At 42.6% G+C, this 25,800-nt stretch overlaps 1 protein-coding gene across 1 annotated transcript in view; it reads right to left on the minus strand.

The window, feature by feature from the left end:
- Positions 1-5,042: 5,042 nt before the first annotated feature.
- The window catches only part of MMP28 (matrix metallopeptidase 28), a 91,836-nt gene continuing 71,078 nt past the window's right edge, over positions 5,043-25,800 (minus strand). Inside the window, exons 4-8 of the mRNA XM_069757268.1 lie at positions 21,695-21,913; positions 19,304-19,546; positions 11,090-11,230; positions 10,318-10,485; positions 5,043-5,527 (exon numbers count right to left, since the gene is read on the minus strand). Coding sequence (XP_069613369.1) covers positions 5,154-5,527; positions 10,318-10,485; positions 11,090-11,230; positions 19,304-19,546; positions 21,695-21,913 — 1,145 coding nt within the window. The 3' untranslated portion in view covers positions 5,043-5,153. The remainder of the gene's footprint in view (positions 5,528-10,317; positions 10,486-11,089; positions 11,231-19,303; positions 19,547-21,694; positions 21,914-25,800) is intronic.

Below are 25,800 nucleotides of genomic sequence, written 5' to 3' on the forward strand. Positions count from 1 at the left end.
CACCACTGCTGTTTGACGTGAAGCAAGCAACCAGCGACAACGATCCGTGAGTCGCTGTTACGTCACTGTATCGCTCCGGCATCGTTCAAACGTTGGTGTGTTTGACGTCTCTACAGCGATCTAAACAGCGACGCTCCAGCGATCGCCTTTTGGTCGTATCGTTGTCTATATCGCTGCAGCGTCGCTCAGTGTGAAGGTACCTTTAGTCTGAGGATGGAAAGCCGAGGAAAAAGACAAGTCAATGCCCATCCTACCACAAAAGGCTCGCCAAAACCTCGAAACAAACTGGGAACCTCTGTCAGAAACAATATTCTCTGGAATGCCATGCAAACGAACCACATGCTGGAAGAACAAAGGCACCAAATCAGAGGAGGAAGGCAATTTAGACAAGGGTACCAGATGGACCATCTTAGAAAAGCGATCACAGACCACCCAAATGACTGACATCTTTTGAGAAACGGGAAGGTCAGAAATAAAATCCATAGAGATATGTGTCCAAGGCCTCTTCGGGACCGGCAAGGGCAAAAGCAACCCACTGGCACGAGAACAGCAGGGCTTAGCCCGAGCACAAATCCCACAGGACTGCACAAAAGCACGCACATCCCGCGACAGAGAGGGCCACCAAAAGGATCTAGCCACTAACTCTCTGGTACCAAAGATTCCAGGATGACCAGCCAACACCGAACAATGAAGTTCAGAGATAACTCTATTCGTCCACCTATCAGGGACAAACAGTTTCTCCGCTGGGCAACGATCAGGTTTATTAGCCTGAAATTTTTGCAGCACCCGCCGCAAATCAGGGGAGATGGCAGACACAATTACTCCTTCCTTGAGGATACCCGCCGGCTCAGATAAACCCGGAGAGTCGGGTACAAAACTCCTAGACAGAGCATCCGCCTTCACATTTTTAGAGCCCGGAAGGTACGAAATCACAAAGTCAAAACGGGCAAAAAACAACGACCAACGAGCTTGTCTAGGATTCAAGCGCTTGGCAGACTCGAGATAAGTCAAGTTCTTATGATCAGTCAATACCACCACGCGATGCTTAGCTCCTTCAAGCCAATGACGCCACTCCTCGAATGCCCACTTCATGGCCAGCAACTCTCGGTTGCCCACATCATAATTACGCTCAGCAGGCGAAAACTTCCTGGAAAAGAAAGCGCATGGTTTCATCACTGAGCAACCAGAACCTCTCTGCGACAAAACAGCCCCTGCTCCAATCTCAGAAGCATCAACCTCGACCTGGAACGGAAGAGAAACATCTGGCTGACACAACACAGGGGCAGAAGAAAAACGACGCTTCAACTCTTGAAAAGCTTCCACAGCAGCAGAAGACCAATTGACCACATCAGCACCCTTCTTGGTCAAATCGGTCAATGGTTTAGCAATACTAGAAAAATTGCAGATGAAGCGACGATAAAAATTAGCAAAGCCCAGGAACTTTTGCAGACTTTTCAGAGATGTCGGCTGAGTCCAATCATGGATGGCTTGGACCTTAACAGGATCCATCTCGATAGTAGAAGGGGAAAAGATGAACCCCAAAAATGAAACCTTCTGCACACCAAAGAGACACTTTGATCCCTTCACAAACAAAGAATTAGCACGCAGGACCTGAAAAACCGTTCTGACCTGCTTCACATGAGACTCCCAATCATCCGAGAAGATCAAAATGTCATCCAAGTACACAATCAGGAATTTATCCAGGTACTCTCGGAAGATGTCATGCATAAAGGACTGAAACACTGATGGAGCATTGGCAAGTCCGAACGGCATCACGAGATACTCAAAATGACCCTCGGGCGTATTAAATGCAGTTTTCCATTCATCGCCTTGCTTAATTCGCACCAGATTATACGCACCACGAAGATCTATCTTTGTGAACCAACTAGCCCCCTTAATCCGAGCAAACAGATCAGATAACAATGGCAAGGGGTACTGAAATGTAACCGTGATCTTATTAAGAAGGCGGTAATCTATACAAGGTCTCAGCGAACCATCCTTCTTGGCTACAAAAAAGAAGCCTGCTCCTAATGGCGACGATGACGGGCGAATATGCCCCTTCTCCAGGGATTCCTTCACATAACTGCGCATAGCGGTGTGCTCAGGCACGGACAAATTAAACAATCGACCTTTTGGGAATTTACTACCAGGAATCAAATTGATAGCACAATCACAATCCCTATGCGGAGGTAGGGTATTGGACTTGGGCTCATTAAATACATCCCGGTAATCAGACAAGAACTCTGGGACCTCAGAAGGAGTGGATGACGAAATTGACAGAAATGGAACATCACCATGTACCCCCTGACAACCCCAGCTGGACACCGACATGGATTTCCAATCTAATACTGGATTATAGGCTTGTAGCCATGGCAACCCCAACACGACCACATCATGCAGATTATGCAACACCAGAAAGCGAATAACCTCCTGATATGCAGGAGCCATGCACATGGTCAGCTGGGTCCAGTATTGAGGCTTATTCTTGGCCAAAGGCGTAGCATCAATTCCTCTCAATGGAATAGGACACTGCAAGGGCTCCAAGAAAAACCCACAACGCTTAGCATATTCAGGCAGCGCCTGAATCCACAAATGCCATGACAGAATATGATGACAAAGAGCAGATCAAGGTAACGGACAGAAGAAATTTTGACTGTACAGTACCAATGGTGGCAGACCTAGCGAACCGCTTAGTGCGCTTAGGACAATCAGAGATAGCATGAGTGGAATCACCACAGTAGAAACACAGACCATTCAGACGTCTATGTTCTTGCCGTTCAACTCTGGTCAAGGTCCTATCACACTGCATAGGCTCAGGTTTAAGCTCAGGTAATACCGCCAAATGGTGCACAGGTTTACGCTCACGCAAGCGTCGACCGATCTGAATGGCCAAAGACATAGACTCATTCAAACCAGCAGGCATAGGAAATCCCACCATGACATCCTTAAGGGCTTCAGAGAGACCCTTTCTGAATATTGCTGCCAGCGCAGATTTATTCCATTGAGTGAGCACTGACCACTTTCTAAATTTCTGACAATATACCTCTATCTCATCCTGAGCCTGACAAAGAGCCAGCAAATTTTTTTCTGCCTGATCCACTGAATTAGGCTCATCGTACAGCAACCCAAGCGCCAGGAAAAACGCATCGATATTACTCAATGCAGGATCTCCTGACGCAAGAGAAAACGCCCAGTCCTGAGGGTCGCCGCGCAAAAAAGAAATGACGATCCTAACCTGTTGAATTGGGTCACCAGAAGAGCGAGGTTTCAAAGCCAGAAATAGTTTACAATTATTTTTGAAACTCAGAAATTTAGTTCTATCTCCAAAAAACAAATCTGCAATAGGAATTCTCGGTTCAAGCAAAGAATTCTGGACCACAAAATCTTGAATATTTTTAACTCTTGCCGTGAGCTGATCCACACATGAAGACAGACCTTTAATGTCCATTGCTACACCTGTGTCCTGAACCACCCAAATGTCTAGGGGGAAAAAAAGACAAAACACAGTGCAAAGAAAAAAAAATGGTCTCAGAACTTCTTTTTTCCCTCTATTGAGAATCATTAGCACTTTTGGCTTCCTGTACTGTTATGAAAGGCAATTCAGAATCACAATGGACATGGAGGTCAGAGCACATACAGTGAACTGACAATAACCCAAAATAATAGAACGAGCTCTGAGACGTGGGAACTCTGCAGACCGCAATCCCTAAGCCTATCAAACCACACTAAAGGTAGCCGTGGAGCGCTCCTGACCAGAACCTAGGCGCCTCGTCACAGCCTGAGAAACTAGCTAATCCTGAAGATAGAAAAATAAGCCTACCTTGCCTCAGAGAAATTCCCCAAAGGAAAAGGCAGCCCCCCACATATAATGACTGTGAGTAAGATGAAAACACAAACATAGAGATGAAACAGATTTAGCAAAGTGAGGCCCGACTAGCTGAACAGAACGAGGATAGGGAAGATAACTTTGCGGTCAGCACAAAAACCTATAAAAAACCACGCAGAGGGGACAAAAAGACCCTCCGCACCGACTAACGGTACGGAGGTGGTCCCTCTGCGTCTCAGAGCTTCCAGCAGGCGAGAAAAACCAATAAAGCAAGCTGGACAGAAAAATAGCAACAAAATAACATAAGCAAAACTTAGCTTTGCAGAGCAGCAGGCCACAGGAATGATCCAGGGAAAAAACAAGTCCCACACTGAAACATAGACAGGAAGCATAGATCAAAGCATCAGGTGGAGTTAAGTAGAGAAGAAGCTAACGAGCTCACCAGATCACCTGAGGGAGGAAACTCAGAAGCTGCAGTACCACTTTCCTCCACAAACAGAAGATCCCAGAGAGAATCAGCCGAAGTACCACTTGTGACCACAGGAGTGAACTCTGCCACAGAATTCACAACACCTGTTTAACCCTGGACCGAACCAGGTACCGGACCTCAGCTTTAGGAGTAACTCGCGTCTTCATTTCACCACAACAGGCGTCCCCTCCCAGATTGGAGTTTGCACTCGGTCTTTGGTGCTTGACCTGCGACGGTCATCTGTTGGGCCAAGGTGGATGAGGGCTGGGCATCAGGTCTTGACATGTGTAGCCTGGCTCACGGGTCTTGACCGGTGCAGGGCTAGACCTCAAATCGTGATAGGAGTGTTGGCGTAATGGCGTGTGATGCCCCGGCCCCTGCTGGTGACTCGGTCACAGAGTCTCTCTCAGCACTCGTCCTCCTGATCTCACTGACTACTCACTCTGGTCTTTTATATTGGTAAGCTGTCTCACAGATGTTACCTGATCCTGTGCTCCCTTTGGACCTGTCCTTTATGCAACACTTCCTTTTTCTTCTAGTTCTGCAGGGTTCCATTTGAGCAGTAGGTGGCAGTCTCCGGTCACAAACGATTACAAACCACCGGAGAATTTCATCTTCCATTGTACACTCTCTTACATGACTACAGAGGAAGTTCAGCTGAGAACAAGTTTGAGTTGAGGGTTTTTATTAGGAAATGTCAACAGCAAAGAAAGTGTAAAGTAATAAATAAAAACATTTTTCCGAGAAGACAGTCACCTTACCTTTATTGTGCATTTTATGCAGCTAGTCAATTGGAAATGGTCTACATACAATACAGGGATCTTTGGGAATTTATCATTAATTACAAATTATTACTCATCAAGAATTTTGGCAGCCAAGCCAAGATAAGTCTTGCATCCACTTCCCAGAAGCAGTGACTTTAAGTTTGTCTTGGTCAAATGTCCAGTAGTTTTCACCTCTGAAAAAGTAGATTGAACCATTTGGATGGTTTAGTGCTGCATTTGTGTTGTGAGGGATGCCTTTCCAGTCTTGAAGACTTCGCGGGTAATATGGCTCCACTGTCAGTGATTTTTCATTAAAAACATAGTACTTGTCTCCTTTAAAAATTACCAAGTGTCCAAGTGGATAAAAATATAGAGCTGTGTCAGGATGACGGGGGAGTCCCTGATCACTGCACTTACGAGGAAAGCCGGCGTCTAGTCTAGAACCTTTATATCTCCAACATCTACCACCTGGAAAACAAGGCAAATAAAATCATAGACGTCAATTAATATATGCACATACCGTACAGAAATAGGCACTCCTATTACTATTTGACATGTGTACTTAGTATTGCTAATATTTTAATTCTTTTTTCATTTACAAAGGAGCTATGGTGAAGAAGGGACCAAATACATTTAGCAATAAATTGTATCACATATGCGTATGCTATTAGGGTATTACAGTATTTACAGTGGTGTGGGAAAGTTTATGAACCCTTAAAGAATTTCCATATCTCTGCACAAATTTGGCTTAAAAATACATCAGATTTTCCAAAATAAAAGACCTAAAAGTAGATAAAATAAACCAAATAAACAGATGAGTAAAAAATATCATACTTTGTAATTTTCATTAATGGAAATTATCCAATATCAGATGTCTGTGAGTGACAAACGTATGTGAACCTTTGCTTTTAGTAACTAGTGTGACCTCCTTGTGCATCAATAACTGCATCTAAATGTTTCTGTTAATTGCTGATTAAAGAAATTTTAACCCATCCTTACCTAACTTCAATTGTTATGTTGGTGGGTTTTCTCGCTGTGGCTCCTTCCAAATCATTTCTACAGGATGAAGGATGAAGACTTTGACTTAACCATTCAAAAACTTTAACTTTGTCCATTCTTTTGTAGAAACGACTTTAACGCCTCTAGTTGCTTCTTGCTCTTGATATTCAGTTTATGGACAGCTGTCCTGACATTTTCTATAGAATTAGCTATGAATTCAGAATTCATTGTTCCATTAAGCTGTCCTGGCCCAGGTGCAGCAAAACAGGCTAAAGCAATGGTATTATCACCACCGTGTTTAACACGTGGTGTGGAATTTTTATGCTGTAATGCAGTGGTTTTCTCATTTAAACCAAAAAGCTCCATTGTAGTCTCATCCATAAATAAAACATTGTTCCAATAGCCTTCTGGCTTGTCTATGTAATCTATAGCAAACTGCAGAAACACAGCCATGTTCTTTTTGGAGAGCAGTGTCTTTCTTGCAATCTTGCCATGCACATTATTGTTGTTCAGTGTCTTTTTGATGATGAACTCATGAACATTAGCTAATGTTAATGTGAGAAGGGCCTTTAGTTGCTTAGAGGTTACCTTGGGTTCCTTTGTGACCTTGTTGACTATTATACACCTTGCTCTTGGAATGATCTTTATTGGTCAAGCACTCCTGAATATGGTAGTAATGGTTTTGAATTTGCTCACTTTGACTACTATCTCTCTGTAGATTGTTTTCCAAACTCTTTAGAGATGATTTTGTAACCTTTTTTAGCCCAATGAGCCTAATCAAAAACTCTTCTTTCAAGATTTTCATAAATCGCCATTGCCATGTCCATAAATGTATTGTGAAGATCAGACTAAGATAGATCACGGTTCTCTAAATAAACAAGTTGCTTACTCACACCTGATTGCCATCTAATTGATTAAAAACACCAGACTATAATTTCACCTTCAAATTTCTGCTAATCCTAAAATTTCATATTCTTTTGACATTCACAGACACGTTATATTGCATCATTTACTTCAATAAAAAAAATACAAGGCACGACATTTTTTCTAATTTCTTTGATTTGGTTGTCTATATTGCTTAGGACTTTTGTGAAAAAATCTGATGTAGTTTTAAAAATATATGCAGAAATATGAAAAATTATGGAAGGTAAACTTTCAAGCACCACTGAAAATTGCTTTGAAATGCATGTTCCAGTAATATACAACCTGCTTATTTAGCAGTTCAGAAAACATTCAGTAAATTGAGCTAATTTCATGCTAGAGGCAATAGACCCTAGTTATTAATTCCTGGTGACCACAACAAAGACCTCCTATTCTCAGGACAAGTAGAGTTGCTAATTAGGATTGGTTCCCATGGCACTTTCATGTTTTGCTTACTAGTGTCAGTGCCCTTTGGTCTGTGTGTGGCCTGAGCCTTGTGTGTATAAGTCCTAGGCAGGGACTGCTTGAGTGATTTTACCTCTATGTATTTGGTCTGCTTGTTCTGTGGAAGGTGTCAAAGGTGTGGAAGTTCAGTAATCAATCCAAAGTATATTAAAATAGTCACTAATCCACTAGAGGTGCACTAAGATTTAGAATTACTGTTCTAAAATATGTATGTTCAGAAAGCAGCGAAGATGGTGTACATAATCCACCATTATCAAAATGGCTCAGGTGGCATAAAAAACAAGGCATTTCAGATGCACTTCTCTCCTTCATGCGCCTTCTTACTGGAATATTGTACAATTATTTTGTGTCCAAAAATTATGTACATAATGAGTATAATAGGATTTCAGTTTAGCCATCACCCTTTACTTGAAAATCTTTATAATCATTGACATACACTACCATTCAAAAGTTTAGAGTCACTTAGAAATTTCCTTGTTTTTTAAAGAAAAGCACAGTTATTTCCAATGAAGCTATCATTAAATGATTCAGAAATATACTTTATACATTGTTAATGTGGTAAATGACTATTCTAGCTGCAAACGTCTGGTTTGTAATGCAATATCTTCATAGGTGTATAGAGGCCCATTTCCAACAACCATCACTCCAGTGTTCTTATGGTACTTTGTGTTTGCTAACTGTGTAAGAAGGCTAATGGATGGTTAGAATACCCTTGAAAACCCTTGTGCAAGTATGTTAGCACAGCTGAAAACAGTTTGGCTGATTAGAGAACCTATAAACCTGACCTTCCTTTGAGCTAGTTGAGAATCTGGAGTATTACATTTGGTGGTTCCATTAAACTCTCAAAATGGCCAGAAAAAAAGAACTTTCATGTGAAACTCGACAGTCTATTTGTGTCCTTAGAAATGAAGGCTATTCCATTCGAGAAATTGCCAAGAAACTGAAGATCTCCTACAACAGTGTGTATTACTCCCTTCAGAGGAGAGCACAAACAGGCTCTAACCAGAGTAGAAAGAGAAGTGGGAGGCCCCGCTGCACAACTGAGCAACAAGACAAGTACATTAGAGTCTATAGTTTGAGAAATCGACGCCTCTCAGGTCCTCAACTGGCAGCTTCATTAAACAGTAGACGCAAAACACAGGTGTCAACGTCTACAGAGAAGAGGCGCCGCCGGGATGCTGGCCTTCAGGGCAGACTGGCAAAGAAAAAGCCATATCTGAGACTGGCTAATAAAAGTAAAAGATTAATATGGGCAAAAGAACACAGACATTGGACATAGGAAGATTGGAAAAAAGTGTTATGGACAGATGAATCCAAGTTTGAGGTATTTGGATCACACAGAAGAACATTTGTGAGACGCAGAACAAAGATGCTGGAAGAGTGCCTGACGCCATCTGTCAAGCATGGTGGAGGGATGGTGTGATGTGATGGTCTGGGGTTGCTTTGGTGTTGGTAAAGTGGGAGATTTGTACAAGGTAAAAGGGATATTGAATAAGGATGGCTATCACTCCATTTTACAACGCCATGCCATGCCCTGTGGACAGCGCTTGATTGGAGCCAATTTCATCCTACAAGAGGACAATGACCCAAAGCACATCTCCAAATTATGCAAGAACTATTTAGGGAAGAAGCAGGCATCTGGTATTCTATCTATAATGGTGTGGCCAGCGCAGTCACCAGATCTCAACTCCATTGAGCTGTTGTGGGAGCAGCTTGACTGTATGGTACGCAAAAAGCGCCCATCAAGCCAAACTAACTTGTGGGAGGGGCTTCTGGAAGCATGGAGTGAAATTTCTCCAGATTACCTCAACAAATTAACTGCTAGAATGCCAAAGGTCTGCAATGCTGTAATTGCTGCAAATGGAGCATTCTTTGACGAAAGCAACGTTTGAAGGAGAAAATTATTATTTCAAATAAAAATCTTTTTTTCTAACCTTGTCAATGTCTGGACTAGATTTTAAATTCACTTGGCAACTCATTTGATTAATAAAAGTATGAGCTTTCATGGAAAACACAAAATTGTCTGGGTGACCCTAAACTTGTGAACGGTAGTGTAGGTACATATCTAAAATTCATAATCATGTTAAATAAAGTGGAGTACATAGCACAAGTTATTTTTTTTAGAGGGAATAGGAGGACAATTTGTAATAGAATTAAGTGATTTGTCCTTGAAGGGATTGTCCACTCCCAGACAACCCTTAACAGATTCTTAAAGGGAATCTGTCACCAGGTTTTTTCTATGTGATCTGAAGCCAGCATGCTGTAGGGGTTAAAACACAGATTTCAAGGATGCCTCTCTTATCAAGCACCTTGGTTTTGTTTACTTGCAATGATTGTTTTAGCACCAGGAGCTTATCATTGCTGGGCACAGCAGCTGTGCATACTAGTCCGACACGCCCCCTCCTGTGATAGGCACCTCATTGTTTATAGGCATGGTATAAACAGAGCCTGGTGTGGGCGGGGTTAGCTTTCTCAGCTCTGCTGTATTGCTAAATCTAAAACCTCTGATTGTGACAGAACTGCTGCACCCAGTAATGAAATTGATACATCATTGGATTCAGTTTCTGTTTGCCTACATCAGGCTGCTCTCAGATGAGGTAGCACAAATCTGCTGACAAATTCCCTTCAATAAACACTGTCACATGACCATTTCAGCCAACTGGCGTTGCAGCTTTCATGTGACATTGTTTATGTCATGTCATCACCAAGAGACACAGCCCAGAAAGTGTGGAAACAGTGACAGTCCAGGAGGTAAATATGTTGGTTTTTATGCTGCACAGCTGAGCTGATAAGAATGGGAAGCCCAGTAGTGGAATGCATAAATCTCTATCAAAATTTTTTAATGGAAAGATTATTACAAGTTATTTTTTAACCTTTGAAGAAGTAGAATTTTCCATCTGACCCTGACACAGCTGCAGCTTCAATAAATACCGGCAACTTCTTCCACCTCTGTTGTGTAAGCTGTGGCTCGGAGACATTCCCACCTGGGGACATCATCCAATAACTGCGACCTTTGAAAATGTACACTGTTTGCTTCAAATCTGTGCAACAGATTATATGAACATGATTATAAAGTAGGAAAACCTACATTTACATAGGATCTTTGTATTTCTTATTAGTCACAATACATTAACAATTCTATTTATTGCACCAGCCCCACACAGAATACACGATCATGTTCCAGACAGTAAAAATACATGTCGTACCAAAAGTACGATTCACTTTTTCAATAGTATAGTAAGGTAGCTTGAATTAAAAAAGGTCATATTTCATATGATTGTAATAAATATGTATTAAAACATGAAGAAATTAAATAAATACTATAATAGTCAGAATTTCGAAAATGCACTTGAGCAGAACAGTAACTGGGTTATAATGCAACAAAGCCGAACCAATAAATGAAATGTTTCCAGTCATGCAGTGATACAACCAGGGAACTTAGTGCTGTAATAGACAGGAAGAAAATACTATGGCAGCTGCATGTAAAAGGTGCATGGAATTTATGGGATTGTATAAATTTATGATTTTTTTTACTGCAACCCATAAGGTTGTATTAATTGATTGATGCTGATTACTTCAATTAATAAATAGAAATTAGCTAGAAATTCACATTAATCTTATGACCTTCTCAACTGTAACGCTTACCCCAAGTTATGGCATCAAACATACATTGGCAATAATAACCCTTCCTTTTAGCTCTTGCTTCATTGTTGTCTGCACTCCAGTCTTCAAACATGATAAAATCTTTCCCAGGGCGTTGCACAAGTCTACCACTGGAGGGAGCTCCTGATTAAAATAAAATAATAATCAGAGGAACTTTCCAATATGATGCAAGTCTGCAGACGTCACAGCATCACATCCATAGGACACGTTTAATATCATAACCATGGTCATTATGAGTGTGGGAAGGCTTTCAAACCAGATTTTTTCTTTTAACAAGGATTTACTGTACATCCAAATCTTTAGTGTATGCAAATCATGAAAAACACACCCAGACTAATTTCTCCTCAATTATATTGTCCTGACATCTGGCAAATCCAACAAATTATTACATGGTATGTCTTCAGGGTGGAACACGCGTTATTCCACTAACACTTGGCATTGAGCATACCAACATCAGGTTATTCCTCTACTAATTGGAATTCGAGCCCATAAAGCTTTCTACAATTCTTCTAACATGGATGGTTGATATTTCATGCTCAGTTGTCCCATCCTATGAAATTGTGTAGTCGGAGCGAATACATGGATTAATGCTTGTAATGGACATTTTCGATAATAACAAGTGGTGTACACATTGTTTTGGCTACCACGTTTACATTGCTGAAGGTTTGTTTGCTTGTTAAAGTCACTACTATAAAAGTACATTTTAATAAGCTCAGTGCAATGAAAGCAACACAAAAAAGTCCTATACTCACCTTCTGGATTCAGGGACTGTTGGCAGCACAGTACAGAAGCGCATCATTGGGCCACAAGGTGAATAGAGGCATTTTATTTTTGTTGTTCAACTGTAGGATAATTAATATAATCTTTAATAGCAGCGGACAACCCCTTTAAAGGGAATCTGTTAGCAGGTTTTTGCTACCTCATCTGAGGGAAGTATGGTGTAGGAAAAGAAACCCTGATTCCAACAAGGTATTACTTAGTTTACTGGGTGCAGCCGTTCTGACACAGAGTTCTCAGATTTAGAATGCAGCAGAGCTGAGAGAGCTAACCCCGCCCACACCAGGCTCTCTCTATAGACAGTGAGCTGCTCATGACAGAAGGGGTGGAGTCGGACAAGTGCCCACACGCCAACAAGTCACAGCAATGTTAATCACCAGGTTATAAAACCTGCAAAGTAAGTAATCAACAGCACACAGCCTGACATGTGACACATCATTAAATTCAGAGCTTTAACCCCTACCTTATGCTGTCCTCAGATTACATAGCAAAAAGATGCTGACAGATTCCCTATCTTAATGTACACAGACTTTTTTACTGCTCTATTACCTTTCTACAGTACCTTAGTATACCTCTGGTACAACTTTTTGTTGTTTGTTTGGCTTTGTGAAGTTTGCTGCTGTTTTTTGTTTTTTAATACAAAAATGCCTGATCAATAGAAATATCAAAGAAAAATGAACCGACATAAAAGCACCATTCGGCTCTGAAACAAAAACCAAAACTACAGATAAAAAAATGAAGGCAGCACACCTTTTAGAAAAAAATGAAAATTGTAGTTTAATAGCCTATAAGGGCTCAGCGATGTCTAGGTTTTACCTGAGAATTTTTTTTTTTTTCATTTTGTTATTTATTTATTTTTTTAACCAAAGCATCGCTATGCCCCTTTAGGCTTTTAAACTACAATTTTCATTTTTTCTAAATGGTGTGCTGCCTTCGTTTTTTTATTTCTATTTAGAAGATTGGTCGATGCCTGTTAGGTTTTTGGCACCCGAATTCTGGTATGGTTGGCTAGTGCGGCTTTCAACTTTCTTTTTTTCTGTAAAAGAACATAGTTACTGGATGGGGTAAAGCTTAGGTGGTCAGACAATGAGAGCTTTCATTCAGAGTACAGAGAGATGATTATTAATTAGACATTAGGCGCCCTCCTCCTCAAAGAGAGCGACAAACTATTCTCATTCATTGATCCCTTTTATGTCATTTCTAACATTTGTATTTTTTTAAAAACAGTTAATAACAGACATTTCCATTTTATTATTGATACTAGCTGAAGAGCCTGGCATTGCCCCGGCATAGTAACTGTGGTTAATTATAACAAATTATAATGATTATCCTCCATCCCATAGTCCCATACCCATATACCCATCATACATATCCTCCATCCCATGGGCTCGTGCCCATATACCCATCATACACATCCTCAATCCCATAGTCCCGTGCCCATATACCCATCATACACATCCTCCATCCCATAGTCCCATGCCCATATACCAATCATACACATTCTCCATCCCATAGTACCGCGCCCATATACCCATCATACATCCTTTATCCCATAGTCCCGTGCCCATATACCCATCATACACATCCTCCATCCCATAGTCCCATGCCCATATACCAATCATACACATTCTCCATCCCATAGTACCACGCCCATATACCCATCATACATCCTTTATCCCATAGTCCCGTGCCCATATACCCATCATACATATCCTCCATCCCATAGTCCTATGCCCATATACCCATCATACACATTCTCCATCCCATAGTACCGCGCCCATATACCCATCATACATCCTCCATCCCATAGTCCCGTGCCCATATACCCATCACACACATTCTCCATCCCATAGTACCGCTCCCATATACCCATCATACATCCTCCATCCCATAGTACTGCGCCCATATACCCATCATACATCCTCCATCCCATAGTATTGCGCCCATATACCCATCATACATAACCTCCATCCCATAGTCCCGTGCCCATATACCCATCATACACATCCTCCATCCCATAGTCCCGTGCCCATATACCCATCATACACATCCTCCATCCCATAGTCCGATGCCCATATACCCATCATACACATTCTCCTTCTCATAGTACCACGCCCATATAACCATCATACATCATCCATCCCATAGTCCCGTGCCCATATACCCATTATACATATCCTTCATCTCATAGTTCAATGCCCATATACCCATTATAACATCATCTTCACCATGGCAACTTATTATGACATAACTGTCACCATGGCAACCATTATGACATAACCGTCACCATTACAACCTATTATGACATCATCATCGCCATGGCAACCGTTATGACATCGTTGTCGCCATGGCAACCATTATGACATCATCATCGATACACACACACACGTTTTTATATATATATAGATTGTTGTGTCAATACATACATTCTCTACATTATTTTATTACGTAGTATTCATGCTATAATATTATATATGATGTATTGGTTTATTACATAGTTTACATTCTGCTAGATTTTATTGTACCAATGAACATATGAGACTATCAGCACGGTGGCTCAGTGGTTAGCACGGTGGCTTTGCAGTGCTGGGCTCCTGGGTTCAGACCGCACCAAGGATATCATCGTCAAGGAGTTTGTATGTAATTCCTGAATTAGTGTCGGTTGCCTCCAAGTACTCAGGGAGCTTAGATTATGAACCCCAATGGAGACAGTGATGGAGATATCTGTAAACTGCTGCAGAATATGTTGGTGCTATGTGAGTGTAATAAATAAATTACCCTCACCTGCTATTTTAACAACAGATTAAATAAGATGCCATTTTCATTTATTACCACCAGTTAAATGTTGTAGAGCCAGTCGTTATCGCCCTGTGATCCCCTCAGAGTTGGACTGGCCCACCGGGAGATCGGAGAATCCTCCGGTGGGCCCACCCCCCAGAGGGCCCTCCCCCTCACCAGACTCCTGCTCTGTCCTGTATTTTAGCACATTATGATTGCATGCACCCAGCAGTGAGTGTTATTCCATACCTGGTGCCGGCCGTCTGCACTGATCAGTAACATGTGATGTGAGGTGAGAGCTTTCTCATCACCTGCTGCGGCTTCTACTGATGTCTTGGCGCCACTCTCTCAGCTGCGTAGTGATGCTCATGAGATCAATAGAAGCGGCAGCAGCAGGTGATAGAAAGCTCTCACCTCACATCACATGTTACTGAGCAGTGCAGGTGGCAAGCACCGGGTATAAACCGCACAGCGCCACGCACAGCACAGAGCCACAGGCTGTGAGACACTGCACACAGCGTCTAGAACGGAGTTGATTTTTGGAGGGCATGATGTCACTGGAAGGGGCGGGGCCTCCATCAGACCAGTGACCTGATACCAGGAAGCAGCGCTGTGCTGACTGAGGCTGCTGGAGCCCTGTGACTGCTAGAGGACCGAGGGGGCTGCACTATGGAACTGTGTGAGGAGAGGAATGAGGGTCTGCACAATGGACCCTTGCACAGACAGGAATGAAGACCCAGGATTCAGTGTGAGTGGTCAGAGGATGAATTTATTTGATGTAACTTGAAAGGGGCTATGTGGACAAGGAGGGATGATGAGGGGGCTGTGTGGAGGAGGGATGATGAGGGGGCTGTGTGGAGGAGGATGATGAGGGGGCTATGTGGAGAAGGAGGGATGATGAAGGGGCTATGTGGAGAAGGAGGGATGATGAGGAGGCTGTGTGGAGAAGGAGAGACGATGAGGAGGCTGTGTGGAAAAAGAGGGATGATGAGGGGGCTGTGTGGAGGAGGGATGATGAGGGGGCTATGTGGAGAAGGAGGGATGATGAAGGGGCTATGTGGAGAAGGAGGGATGATGAGGAGGCTGTGTGGAGAAGGAGGGATGATGAGGGGGCTGTGTGGAGAAAGAGGGATGATGAGGGGGCTGTGTGGAGAAAGAGGGATGATGAGGGGGCTGTGTGGAAAAGGAGGGATGATGAGGGGGCTGTGTGGAGAAGGAGAGACGATGAGGAGGCTGTGTGGAAAAAGAGGGATGATGAGGGGGCTGTGTGGAGAAGGAGGGATGATGAGAGGGCTGTGTGGAGAAGGAGGGATGATGAGAGGGCTGTGTGGAGAAGGAGGGACGATGAGGGGCTGTGTGGAAAAGGGGGGATGATGAGCTTTGTGGAAAAAGAGGTGATACGGGGCTGTGTGGAGAAGAGGGGGGAGTGAGAAAAAACCCATTGGTGAGTTCACCGCCTCTGCACCGTGGGACTTTCTCACTGCGCTAGTGGGGATCTCACCAAGGTCACTGCAGTTCAGGGTTCTGGCTGAGAACATAGCCTCAGTGACTTGCCATAACCTCGATGAGGTTAGCCGGCACCAGTGACCGGAGGTAAACTTTATACCTCCGATCACAGCTGTGGGCTCGCATCATTTGACAGCATGTGAACATCAGCTGTCTGACTGGCGGTAATGATTTTACCGCCGATCAGAAGCAGTGTTTGCCGCTCTGTCTTGCATCTGACAGAGTGGTAAACACTGGATGTATTGGCCCCCCATTCAAATGAATAGGGTCCAGGTACTGTTCTGGTACCCGAACCTAGAATCATTTTTAACTGTTCGGCCGGACTCGAACATCTAGGGGTCCGCTCATCTTTAATCCTGTGTCTAGTGTGTGACTGGTGTATGTATGGTGCGTGAGTGTGTCATGTGGCTAGCGTGTGACTGGTGTGTGTGTCACATGTATGTATCCTGTGTCTAGCGTGTGACTGGTGTGTATGTGTCGTGTCTGTTGTGTGTATGTGGCACATGTCTAAATAATAAAATCTTTCTGTGCTTATAGAATATCATTGTTCTAGGTTTTACACAAAAATTATCTGCTGCCGATAAGGGTGCTTAACTAGATGGAAACTAAGGCTACTTTCACACTTCATCTTCAAAATCTGCACAGGATCCATCAAGCCGTTGAAATGACGGATCCTGTGCAGATTGTGGAAAACGTGTGCACTGGGCCCTGTCTTTCTGACGGACCCGTCGAGGTTATGTGCACCTGTTGTGTATGCGTCTTCGCAGCGGTTTTTCGCTGCAAAAACGCATACACAACACAAACCAGGTTAAAAAAAAATTTAAAAAATCGCAGTGTTCTCACCTACCGGCGTTCCCGCGCAGCGATGCTCCTGGTAGCTAGCGTTCCTATCAATACACTGCGAAATCTCGCGAGAAGTCACAATGTATTACTAGGAACGCTTGCTGCCGGGAGCATTGGTGACGCTGCTCAGGACGTCGGTAGGTGAGAATATTGCGATTTTTTATTTTTTAAATTATTTTTAACATTATATCTTGTTACTATTGATGCTGCATAGGCAGCATCAATAGTAAAAAGAGAGAGAGAGAGAGCAAGAGAGAATTTCCCTGATGGGAAATTCTTCCACTCATGCTCTCTTTGAAAAGGCGGGACGCGTCGCTGGATTCCTGCTTTTCACAGACATCGACGCATCCTGCGCCCATAGGCTTCCATTGTAGCCAGTGACAGGCAGCGCAGGATGCGTCGCTGACCGATTTTCCAACGTGCAGAAAAAACGTTCCTCTGAACGTTTTCTCTGCCCGACGGACCGTTTTTTTATGCAGGATCCAGTGAAAAAGGGAAGACTCTGCAGCTAGTACCCCTTAACCCCTTCACGACATGCGCCATACTAGTACTGCGCATGCCGTGTCACCCCCTTTGATGTGGGCTCCGGCGGTGAGCCCACATCAAAGTCGAGACATGTCAGCTGTTTTGTACAGCTGACATGTGCGCGCAATAGCGGTGGGTGAAATCGCTATTCACCCACCACTATTAATCTGTTAAATGCCGCTGTCAAACACAGACAGTGGCATTTAACCGTCGCTTCCGGCCGGGTGGCCGGAAATGATGTCATCGCCGACCCCCGTCACATGATCGGGGTCGGCAATGCATCAGGAAGGTAACCATAGAGGTCCTTGAAACCTCTATGGTTACTGATACCGGCCTGCTGTGAGCGCCCCCCTGTGGTTGGCACTCACAGCACACCTGCATTTCAGCTACATAGCAGCGATCTGATGATCGCTGCTATGTAGCAGAGCCTATCAGGCTATGCCAGCTTCTAGCCTCCCATGGAGGCTATTGAAGCATGGCACAAGTAAAAAAATGTTTTTAAAAATATGATAAAAATATAAAAGTTTAAATCACCCCCCTTTCGCCCCATCCTAAATAAAACAATAATAAAAAAAAAACCTACACGTATTTGGTATCGCCGCATTCAGAATCGCCCAATCTATCAATAAAAAAAAGCATTAACCTGATCGCTAAACAGCGTAGCGAGAAAAAAATCAGAAACGCCAGAATTACGTTTTTTTGGTCGCCGTGACATTGCATTAAAATGCAATAACGGGCGATCAAAATAACGTATCTGCACCGAAATGGTATCACTAAAAACGTCAGCTCGGCACGCAAAAAATAAGCCCTCAACCGACCCCAGATCACGAAAAATGGAGACGCTTCGGGTATCGGAAAATGGCACTTTTTTTTTTTAAGCAAAGTTTTGAATTTTTTTTCACCTCTTGGCTAAAAAATAACCTAGACATGTTAGATGTCTATGAACTTGTAATGACCTGGAGAATCACAATAGCAGGTTAGTTTTAGCATTTAATGAACCTAGCAAAAAAGCCAAGCAAAAAACAAGTGTGGGATTGCACTTTTTTTTGCAATTTCACCGCACTTGGAATTTTTTTCCCGTTTTTTAGTAAAAGACATGGTAAAACCAATGGTGTCGTTCAAAAGTACAACTCGTCCCGCAAAAAATAAGCTCTCACATGGCCATATTGACGGAAAAATAAAAAAGTTATGGCTCTGGGAAGGAGGGAAGTGAAAAATGAAAACGCAAAAACGAAAAAGGGCCGCGACTTGAAGGGGTTAAGCAAGGTGGGCCCTTAGAATGATTTTCTCTGGTGGGCCCAAACTACTCCAGTCCGACGCTGGATCCCCTCATTGACATAATTGGTTGATTATGCCTGGTACCATCTCTGGAAGGAAAATGTGGACATTTCCAGTACCAGTAACTCTTACAATTAGAAGCTGATTAGGTGAAAACAGATGACCAGCAGGTTTAGCCAGCACCAATACATGTAGAATTTCTTGCAAATGCTCATTTGATGACTGATCGAATCATTTATGTTGGCCTAAAAGTAATCGCTGTCAGTAGAACTCCCTGTACAAGTTGTGAGATGTGCTGCCTACAAAACTGTATGGGGGCCAAATGATCATGTTAGCAATATTCACCCCCAAAGAGATTGCAATAACCCATGTGATAGGACTTTTAATAAAGCACCAATTGACAACTACCCATGTGAAATGCCATTTAGATAAAATCAGAAATATAATATCTGTTACAGGCATTGTTCATAATAAACAGTAAGGATTTACCATAGAGCATTTGGATAGCCAAAATATCATCAAAATTCAGGACATATTCTTTGCCTAATTTCTTGTAATATGGAGACATAAGGGAATTTTTGAAGAGTGAGTGTTGAAGTCCAAGTGTGTGTCCAATTTCGTGAGCCAAGACAACAAACAGATTCCTGCCCTTCCCATTCAATGACCAATGTTCAGCACTGTCAAAGTGAGCTTCTCCACGTCTTGGAAAGAAGGCATGTGCCAAAGCGCCACCTGTTAGAATAACATGGAACCAGTTATTTAATCTTATGAAGCCATAAAGGGATTGAACACTTTTAAAATAAAGGTTAAAACAAAACCTTTTAGAAGTCGGTCTATTGGAAGACTATCCGGGGTCCACTGTGCAGGTGAAACCTGCTGCTAGGAAATGACAGACAATATGGCGGTATTCAAAAGTATACACGCGTGGGTTAAACCTCACCCAGCGTGAAGAAAGCGATCCTGTTGCGTCACAGGACCGCGGTACCGCACATAGAGCGCGAGCAAGTGGTCAGCGAACTAAACCCCAACAGGGATTGTAGTCCGATTAGACCCTTGCTGGCACTACACCGCTACTGGGTGTGAAAGGAATTATATAATTAAGGCACCGAAGTGCGAACTGTGCCGTGCTGGCAGGCACCACAAAGCACCCAGACGTGGGTCAGGAAGCGCACACTGGCGCGTGGCACCGCACTGGCGGTCACAGCAGTAGACGCTGACACGTGTGTGACACGTTGAGTGATAAGTCGGGCGCTAGATAGCAGCCATACTCCATACGCGAATAATCATACAATAGGGTAGGGGTATTTAAAGAACGACTTGCACTCACAACAAACACACGTATTAAATTGTACACTAGCGCATGGCCGTGCGGTCATGCGCAGTTTATATAGTTGCAGGACAGGAAGCGGCCACAGAAACTTTGCCCTTCCAAGACCTGCCAAGAGGACCAATAGAATGCGCTGCAGAGTCTGAGCACATGACCCTCGATCTCCAACGGGAGATCTTGCCCTGGGCATGCTCAGTGTGCGCAGACAAGGACTTAGTCCCAGAGAAGTCCACTCGCTGCTGACCAGTATAGGCTTTACAGGCAGAAGCTGGAGAAGCAGCAGTAACTCTTCTCACAGAGTCAGACTGAGCGAGATGCTGGGATCGACGTCCCTGCTGAGCAGGCTCCACTGCGGCTGGAGGAGAATGGGAGACCGCAGCGGAGACGGATCGAGATTCCCCCTGAGCAGCAGAGGAAACTCGACTCCTAACATTCATATTCTTAAATTTCTTTAATTAGTTAGACGGCATGGAAATAGGCAAGTTTGCAATTGACTTGCTTTTTCTATCTTGCAATAAAGGCTTTTATCCTTTATAGTGTGCAGCTGGTTTTCATGTATTCTGACCTCTAGTGCCTGGCCAAGAGTCTGCAGTATGCCGGAGTCACACTAGAGCGTAATACAGATGAGTGCTATTTGAGAAAACATCGCATAGCACTCGGACCAATGTTAATCTATGGGGCAGCTCCCATCATCTTTTTTTTCTCGGCCGTATTATACGTGCGAGTGAAATCGCAGCATGCTGCGATTTGCACCGTATATCGGTTGAGACCCGCCAATGAAAGTCTATGGGTGAGAGAAAAACTCGCATAATACATGGACCATCAGTGTGACATCCGTATGGCATCGGATTTTAACATGAGCTTTTACATAGACAACTGCTGTATGTAAAAGCTCATGTTAAAATCGCATTGCATACCGATGCCATACGGATCACATCCTCGCATTGCAAACGGATTACATAAGGATCACTGTTCGGGAACAATTGTGCGATTCTCGGCTGTCAAAAATTTTTATATGGCAAGTGTGACTCCAGCCGTAGTTACATTCCAGGAGAGGGGTGAGCTCTTAACATCCCAGCTTGCTCTCTCCAGCCCATTCATTTCTATATAGGAGTTAGCTGCCTCGCCACCCTCTTCCTTTCATCTTCTGAAGAGATACAGTTATAAATCACCAGCCCCCAGCTCTCACGACAGTTCTCCCAATCATGGCTCTCTACTTTCGCTGTCTGGAGCCCTGTACTTGTTCAAATTCTCTGGTCTCTCTATGTTTACTGATACCCAAATGTGTTATAGTAGAATTTGTAATAGGCTTTACAGTTCTACTAATATTACAGTTCTATTCAGAGTTGTCACTTGATGGAGAACCCACCCTGCTAGAAACCAGAAAATAGGGAAACTGTAGGGAGATTGTATTGCTCTAAAGTGCTCAAGAGACAACTTTAGAATATCCCTTTATTCAAGCTTTTGATCTTGTATTCCAAAAAATACATATTGTATATTAGAGCAATATGTTGTTTTTTAATCAAAGCTTACAAGGAGGAATGGAATACCACCTGGTCCATCAAATGCATGTCTGGCGCCATCATTGTGCTCTCCATCAAAGAATGCCAGGCGAATATCTGCAGAATCTCCTGTGGCTTCTGAGAATGCCAAGGAAGACACATTACCCCATAACTGAAATGCTGCTTTAACAGCCTGTCGCACTTGATGCTGGGACAAATACCAAGGCCAGTTCAGAATCTGATAGGTTAGATGACGTTTGTACCATTTACCTGTAGGACAGAAAGAAATATGGGTAGTAAACATATGGATGGGCGTGAAGCAGACTTGCATTGAGAGGTTTCAAAAGGTTGCTTACAACTGAAATTCACACATTAAACACATGAAATGCAGGTTAGCAATCCAATAATACAATTTGATCTAAAAACTGTTTCCTAAACTCATAATCTCACCCTAAAGAAAAAAAATGCTGCTTAGACTATGCAGAGTATTAGCATAATTGTCCCATCTTATCAATGTCTGGTATTAACATTTGCACTACAAACTTAATCCAGTTTATAAGACAGCATCAAATATGTAATACTTAAAGTGGACCAGTCATACTGTAACCTATAATAGCTTTATGAAGTGTTAGGAAACAAAGTAAAAACACTTTGTAATATACAATATATACATAATATTAGGAAAAGCAGCACAAGAGAAATTAAGCCTGTAATGATTTGTGCAACAAATGCAGTATAACAAGCACTATACCCAATGGATTTTGCTTTGTGGTTGGTGATATTTTTTTTGTAAATGCTACGTGTTCTGAATAAGACATTTTTTAATATTTTCATCAAGAGGCATACACGACTTTCAGTTGCCTGTGTGCCAGTGAAAAATGTAATGTGTCACAGATTGAAATACATTTCTACAAAGTCACGCACAGCTGGCATTTTGGTTTCCATTGCTGAGCAGTGATGCTTAGAACAGGCGTGGTGCTTCTTAATAAATTTAGAGCACTTCTTTGGTATTATTGCCTCAACCCCTTGATGACACCAATTAAGTGAAACATGTCGCAAATGCTACGAGCTGGTATTCTGTTTCAGTTAGCAAATCAGAATATTTGTAATTTTCCCCTAATAGGGAGCATCTACCTTATGGGGCTTTTACTTTCCTTTGTAAAACATGTTAGGTTATAAGTTGAACTCAGTGGACTTAAGTCTAGTTTCAATCTTAACAAGTACGGTATGTTACTACTGTGTTAATAACAGCAATATTCAGCCTTCTCATGTGGAAAAACAGTTGCAAAACCTTTGCCTGATCTACAAAAAATACATTTTTTGTTACGCCCTCAAGCACTCAAATGTTAGGTTTTGCAATATGATTCATGTCTGGTCACAGCAACTGAAGATCTTGGCTTATTTAGCTGACGTGTGTTCGTTGAATGATGAAGTATGACATGCTTTGACATGAGCTTCAGCAATAATGTCATTCCTATGACTCAGCACACAGTGTTTGAGCACATGCCTCTAGTAGCTTCAGCTATTCTATTTCTTTTTATTACATATCAAATATAGACAAACACTCCAAGCTCTACTACCTTGGATTGTACATGCGTAGGATTTGACAAAGGTGTAAAATATCCAGATTTAAAACAGAAAACTGATGACTGACTCCTGACAATTATCTGAAATGTTCTAGAACATCTGAATTCAGAGCCATACTTTCTATGTACAGATCTTTTCAGAGTTAGGTCATACATATGTTCAGGTACTTCTGAAAGTCTACTAATGCTAACCAAGCAATTAGCAAAAAAGTAATACAGAAAAATGTCATGAAAAAGTTAATTCAAAACTCTTAGGGTATGTGCACACGTCCGGATTTTTAGCGTTTTTTTTGCGGAATTTCGCTATAAAAACGCTATAAATCCGGTAAAAAAAGCTAACATTATGCATCCTATCTTTTAGAATGCATTCCGCATTTTTAGTCCATATGTTAGTGTTTTTTTCCGCAAAAAAAACGCATTCCGCAAAATAAATGGACATGCTCATTCTTTTTGCGGATTTTTTGCCGATTTCCTATCAAAAAGGACATTCCGGAAAAAAAAAAAATCTGCAAAACTTCCGCAAAAAACGCGCAATTTCCGCGAGAAATCCGCGCAAAAAAAACGCGGATTTCTGGCAGAAATCTCAGGATTTTGTCAGGAAAAAATCCTGACGTGTGCACATACCCTTACTGTCAAAAGTATGTGGACACCCTTCTTTTTATGGAGTTCAATTGTTTCAACCTAACCCATTGCAAAGAGATGCATACAAGCAAGCAGGCCGCCATGAAACAATGGTGGCAGTACGGCCATGCCTAGTCACATGTCACTGTAATAGGTTATCTCCTTAGACACTAGTCACTTTGGGAAATTTTTGATCTGGCTTGGTCATCTGTAAGTGCCATCATCAAGAAGTGGAAGTGACCAAGAGTTAACGACAGCTAAAGCAAATTCACAGAACGTGGCTACCAAATTCTGACTTGGATGTTGTGTAAAAGTCTCTTCATACTCTGCTTCAAGAAATGAATTTTTATAGCTGATCATTTGCACACTGGCCAAAGATCACCATATAAAATACCAACAGTAAGATGGATTGGTGTAAAGGATGCCTCTGGAGCAGTGGAAACATATTTCCTAGAATAATTAGAAATATTTCACCCTCTGACAGTCTTATGAACAAACCTAGCGTTGGAAAAGCTCCAGAGAACGGTCACTACCTTAATACTATGAGGCTTTTGTTCTAACTACCCATTATCGAAAGAAGGATAATGTTAAAAGCATATTGTACAATTATCTAAAATTGTCCTTCTGTCAACAGGTCTGAGAAGGCCCTTTTCTCTTTCAGTGCTCCTATGTACAAATTGACATCCATAAAGTCTTGGTTTGTCCCATTTTGGTGCATGATCTCACAAATGCCATTTTGGCAGAATAAGCATAAATTAGTACAGACACACTCAATGGTGTGGAAAAGCTCTCCTAGAAGAGTGAAAGGTGTGATAACATACTAAGATTCCCTTTTGTTTTAGAATGTAAAGGTACCATTACACTAAACGACTTACCAACGATCACGACCAGCAATGCGACCTGGCCGTGATCGTTGGTAAGTCGTTGTGTGGTCGCTGGGGAGCTGTCACACAGACAGCTCTCCCAGCGACCAACGATCAGGGGAAAGACTTCGGCATCATTGCAACTGTCTTCAACGATGCCTAAGTCACCGGGTAACCAGGGTAAACATCGGGTTACTAAGTGCAGGGCCGTGCTTAGTAACCCAATATTTACCCTGGTTACCATTGTAAAAGTTAAAAAAAAAACAACACACTACATACTCACATTCTGATGTCTGTCACGTCCCCCGGGGTCAGCTTCCCGCACTAACTGTGTCAGCGCCGGCCGTAAAGCAGAGCACAGCGGTGACATCACCGCTGTGCTCTGCTTTACGGCTGGCCGGCGCTGACAGTCAGTGCAGGGAAGCTGACGCCGGGGGACGTGACAGACATCGGAATGTGAGTATGTACTGTTTTGTTTTTTTTACTTTTACAATGGTAACCAGGGTAAATATCGGGTTACTAAGCGCGGCCCTGTGCTTAGTAACCCGATATTTACCCTGGTTACCAGTGAACACATCGCTGGATCGGCGTCACACACGCCAATCCAGCGATGACAGCGGGTGATCAGCGACCAAAAAATGGTCCTGATCATTCCCCAGCGACCAACGATCTCCCAGCAGGGGCCTGATCGTTGGTTGCTGTAACACATAACGAGATCGTTAGCTGGATCGTTGCTACGTCACAAAAAGCGTGACGTTGCAACGATATCGTTAATGAAATCGTTATGTGTGAAGGTACCTTAAGGTTCAAAAAGCTTACATAGTTGTGAAGATCATGTGTCCACATACTCAATGTCTAGTTGAACATAGCCCTTTTATATTGCCAAAAGCAGATGAGAAGCATTGCTGTGTTGTAATTACAGTTGGACATGAATTACTGTAATTAGGCTTCTCATATTGCTGAAGAGCATCATAACAAGAGTCATGATGTGAAATGGGCACGTAGAAATATGGTCAAAAGGAAAAACAAGTGCTTGGAACTGCCATTAATCCCAAGAATAGGACTTTGTAGAGCCTTATTTACATGG

The sequence above is a fragment of the Ranitomeya imitator genome, chromosome 3 (assembly GCF_032444005.1).
Source record: "Ranitomeya imitator isolate aRanImi1 chromosome 3, aRanImi1.pri, whole genome shotgun sequence".
NCBI lineage: Eukaryota > Metazoa > Chordata > Amphibia > Anura > Dendrobatidae > Ranitomeya > Ranitomeya imitator.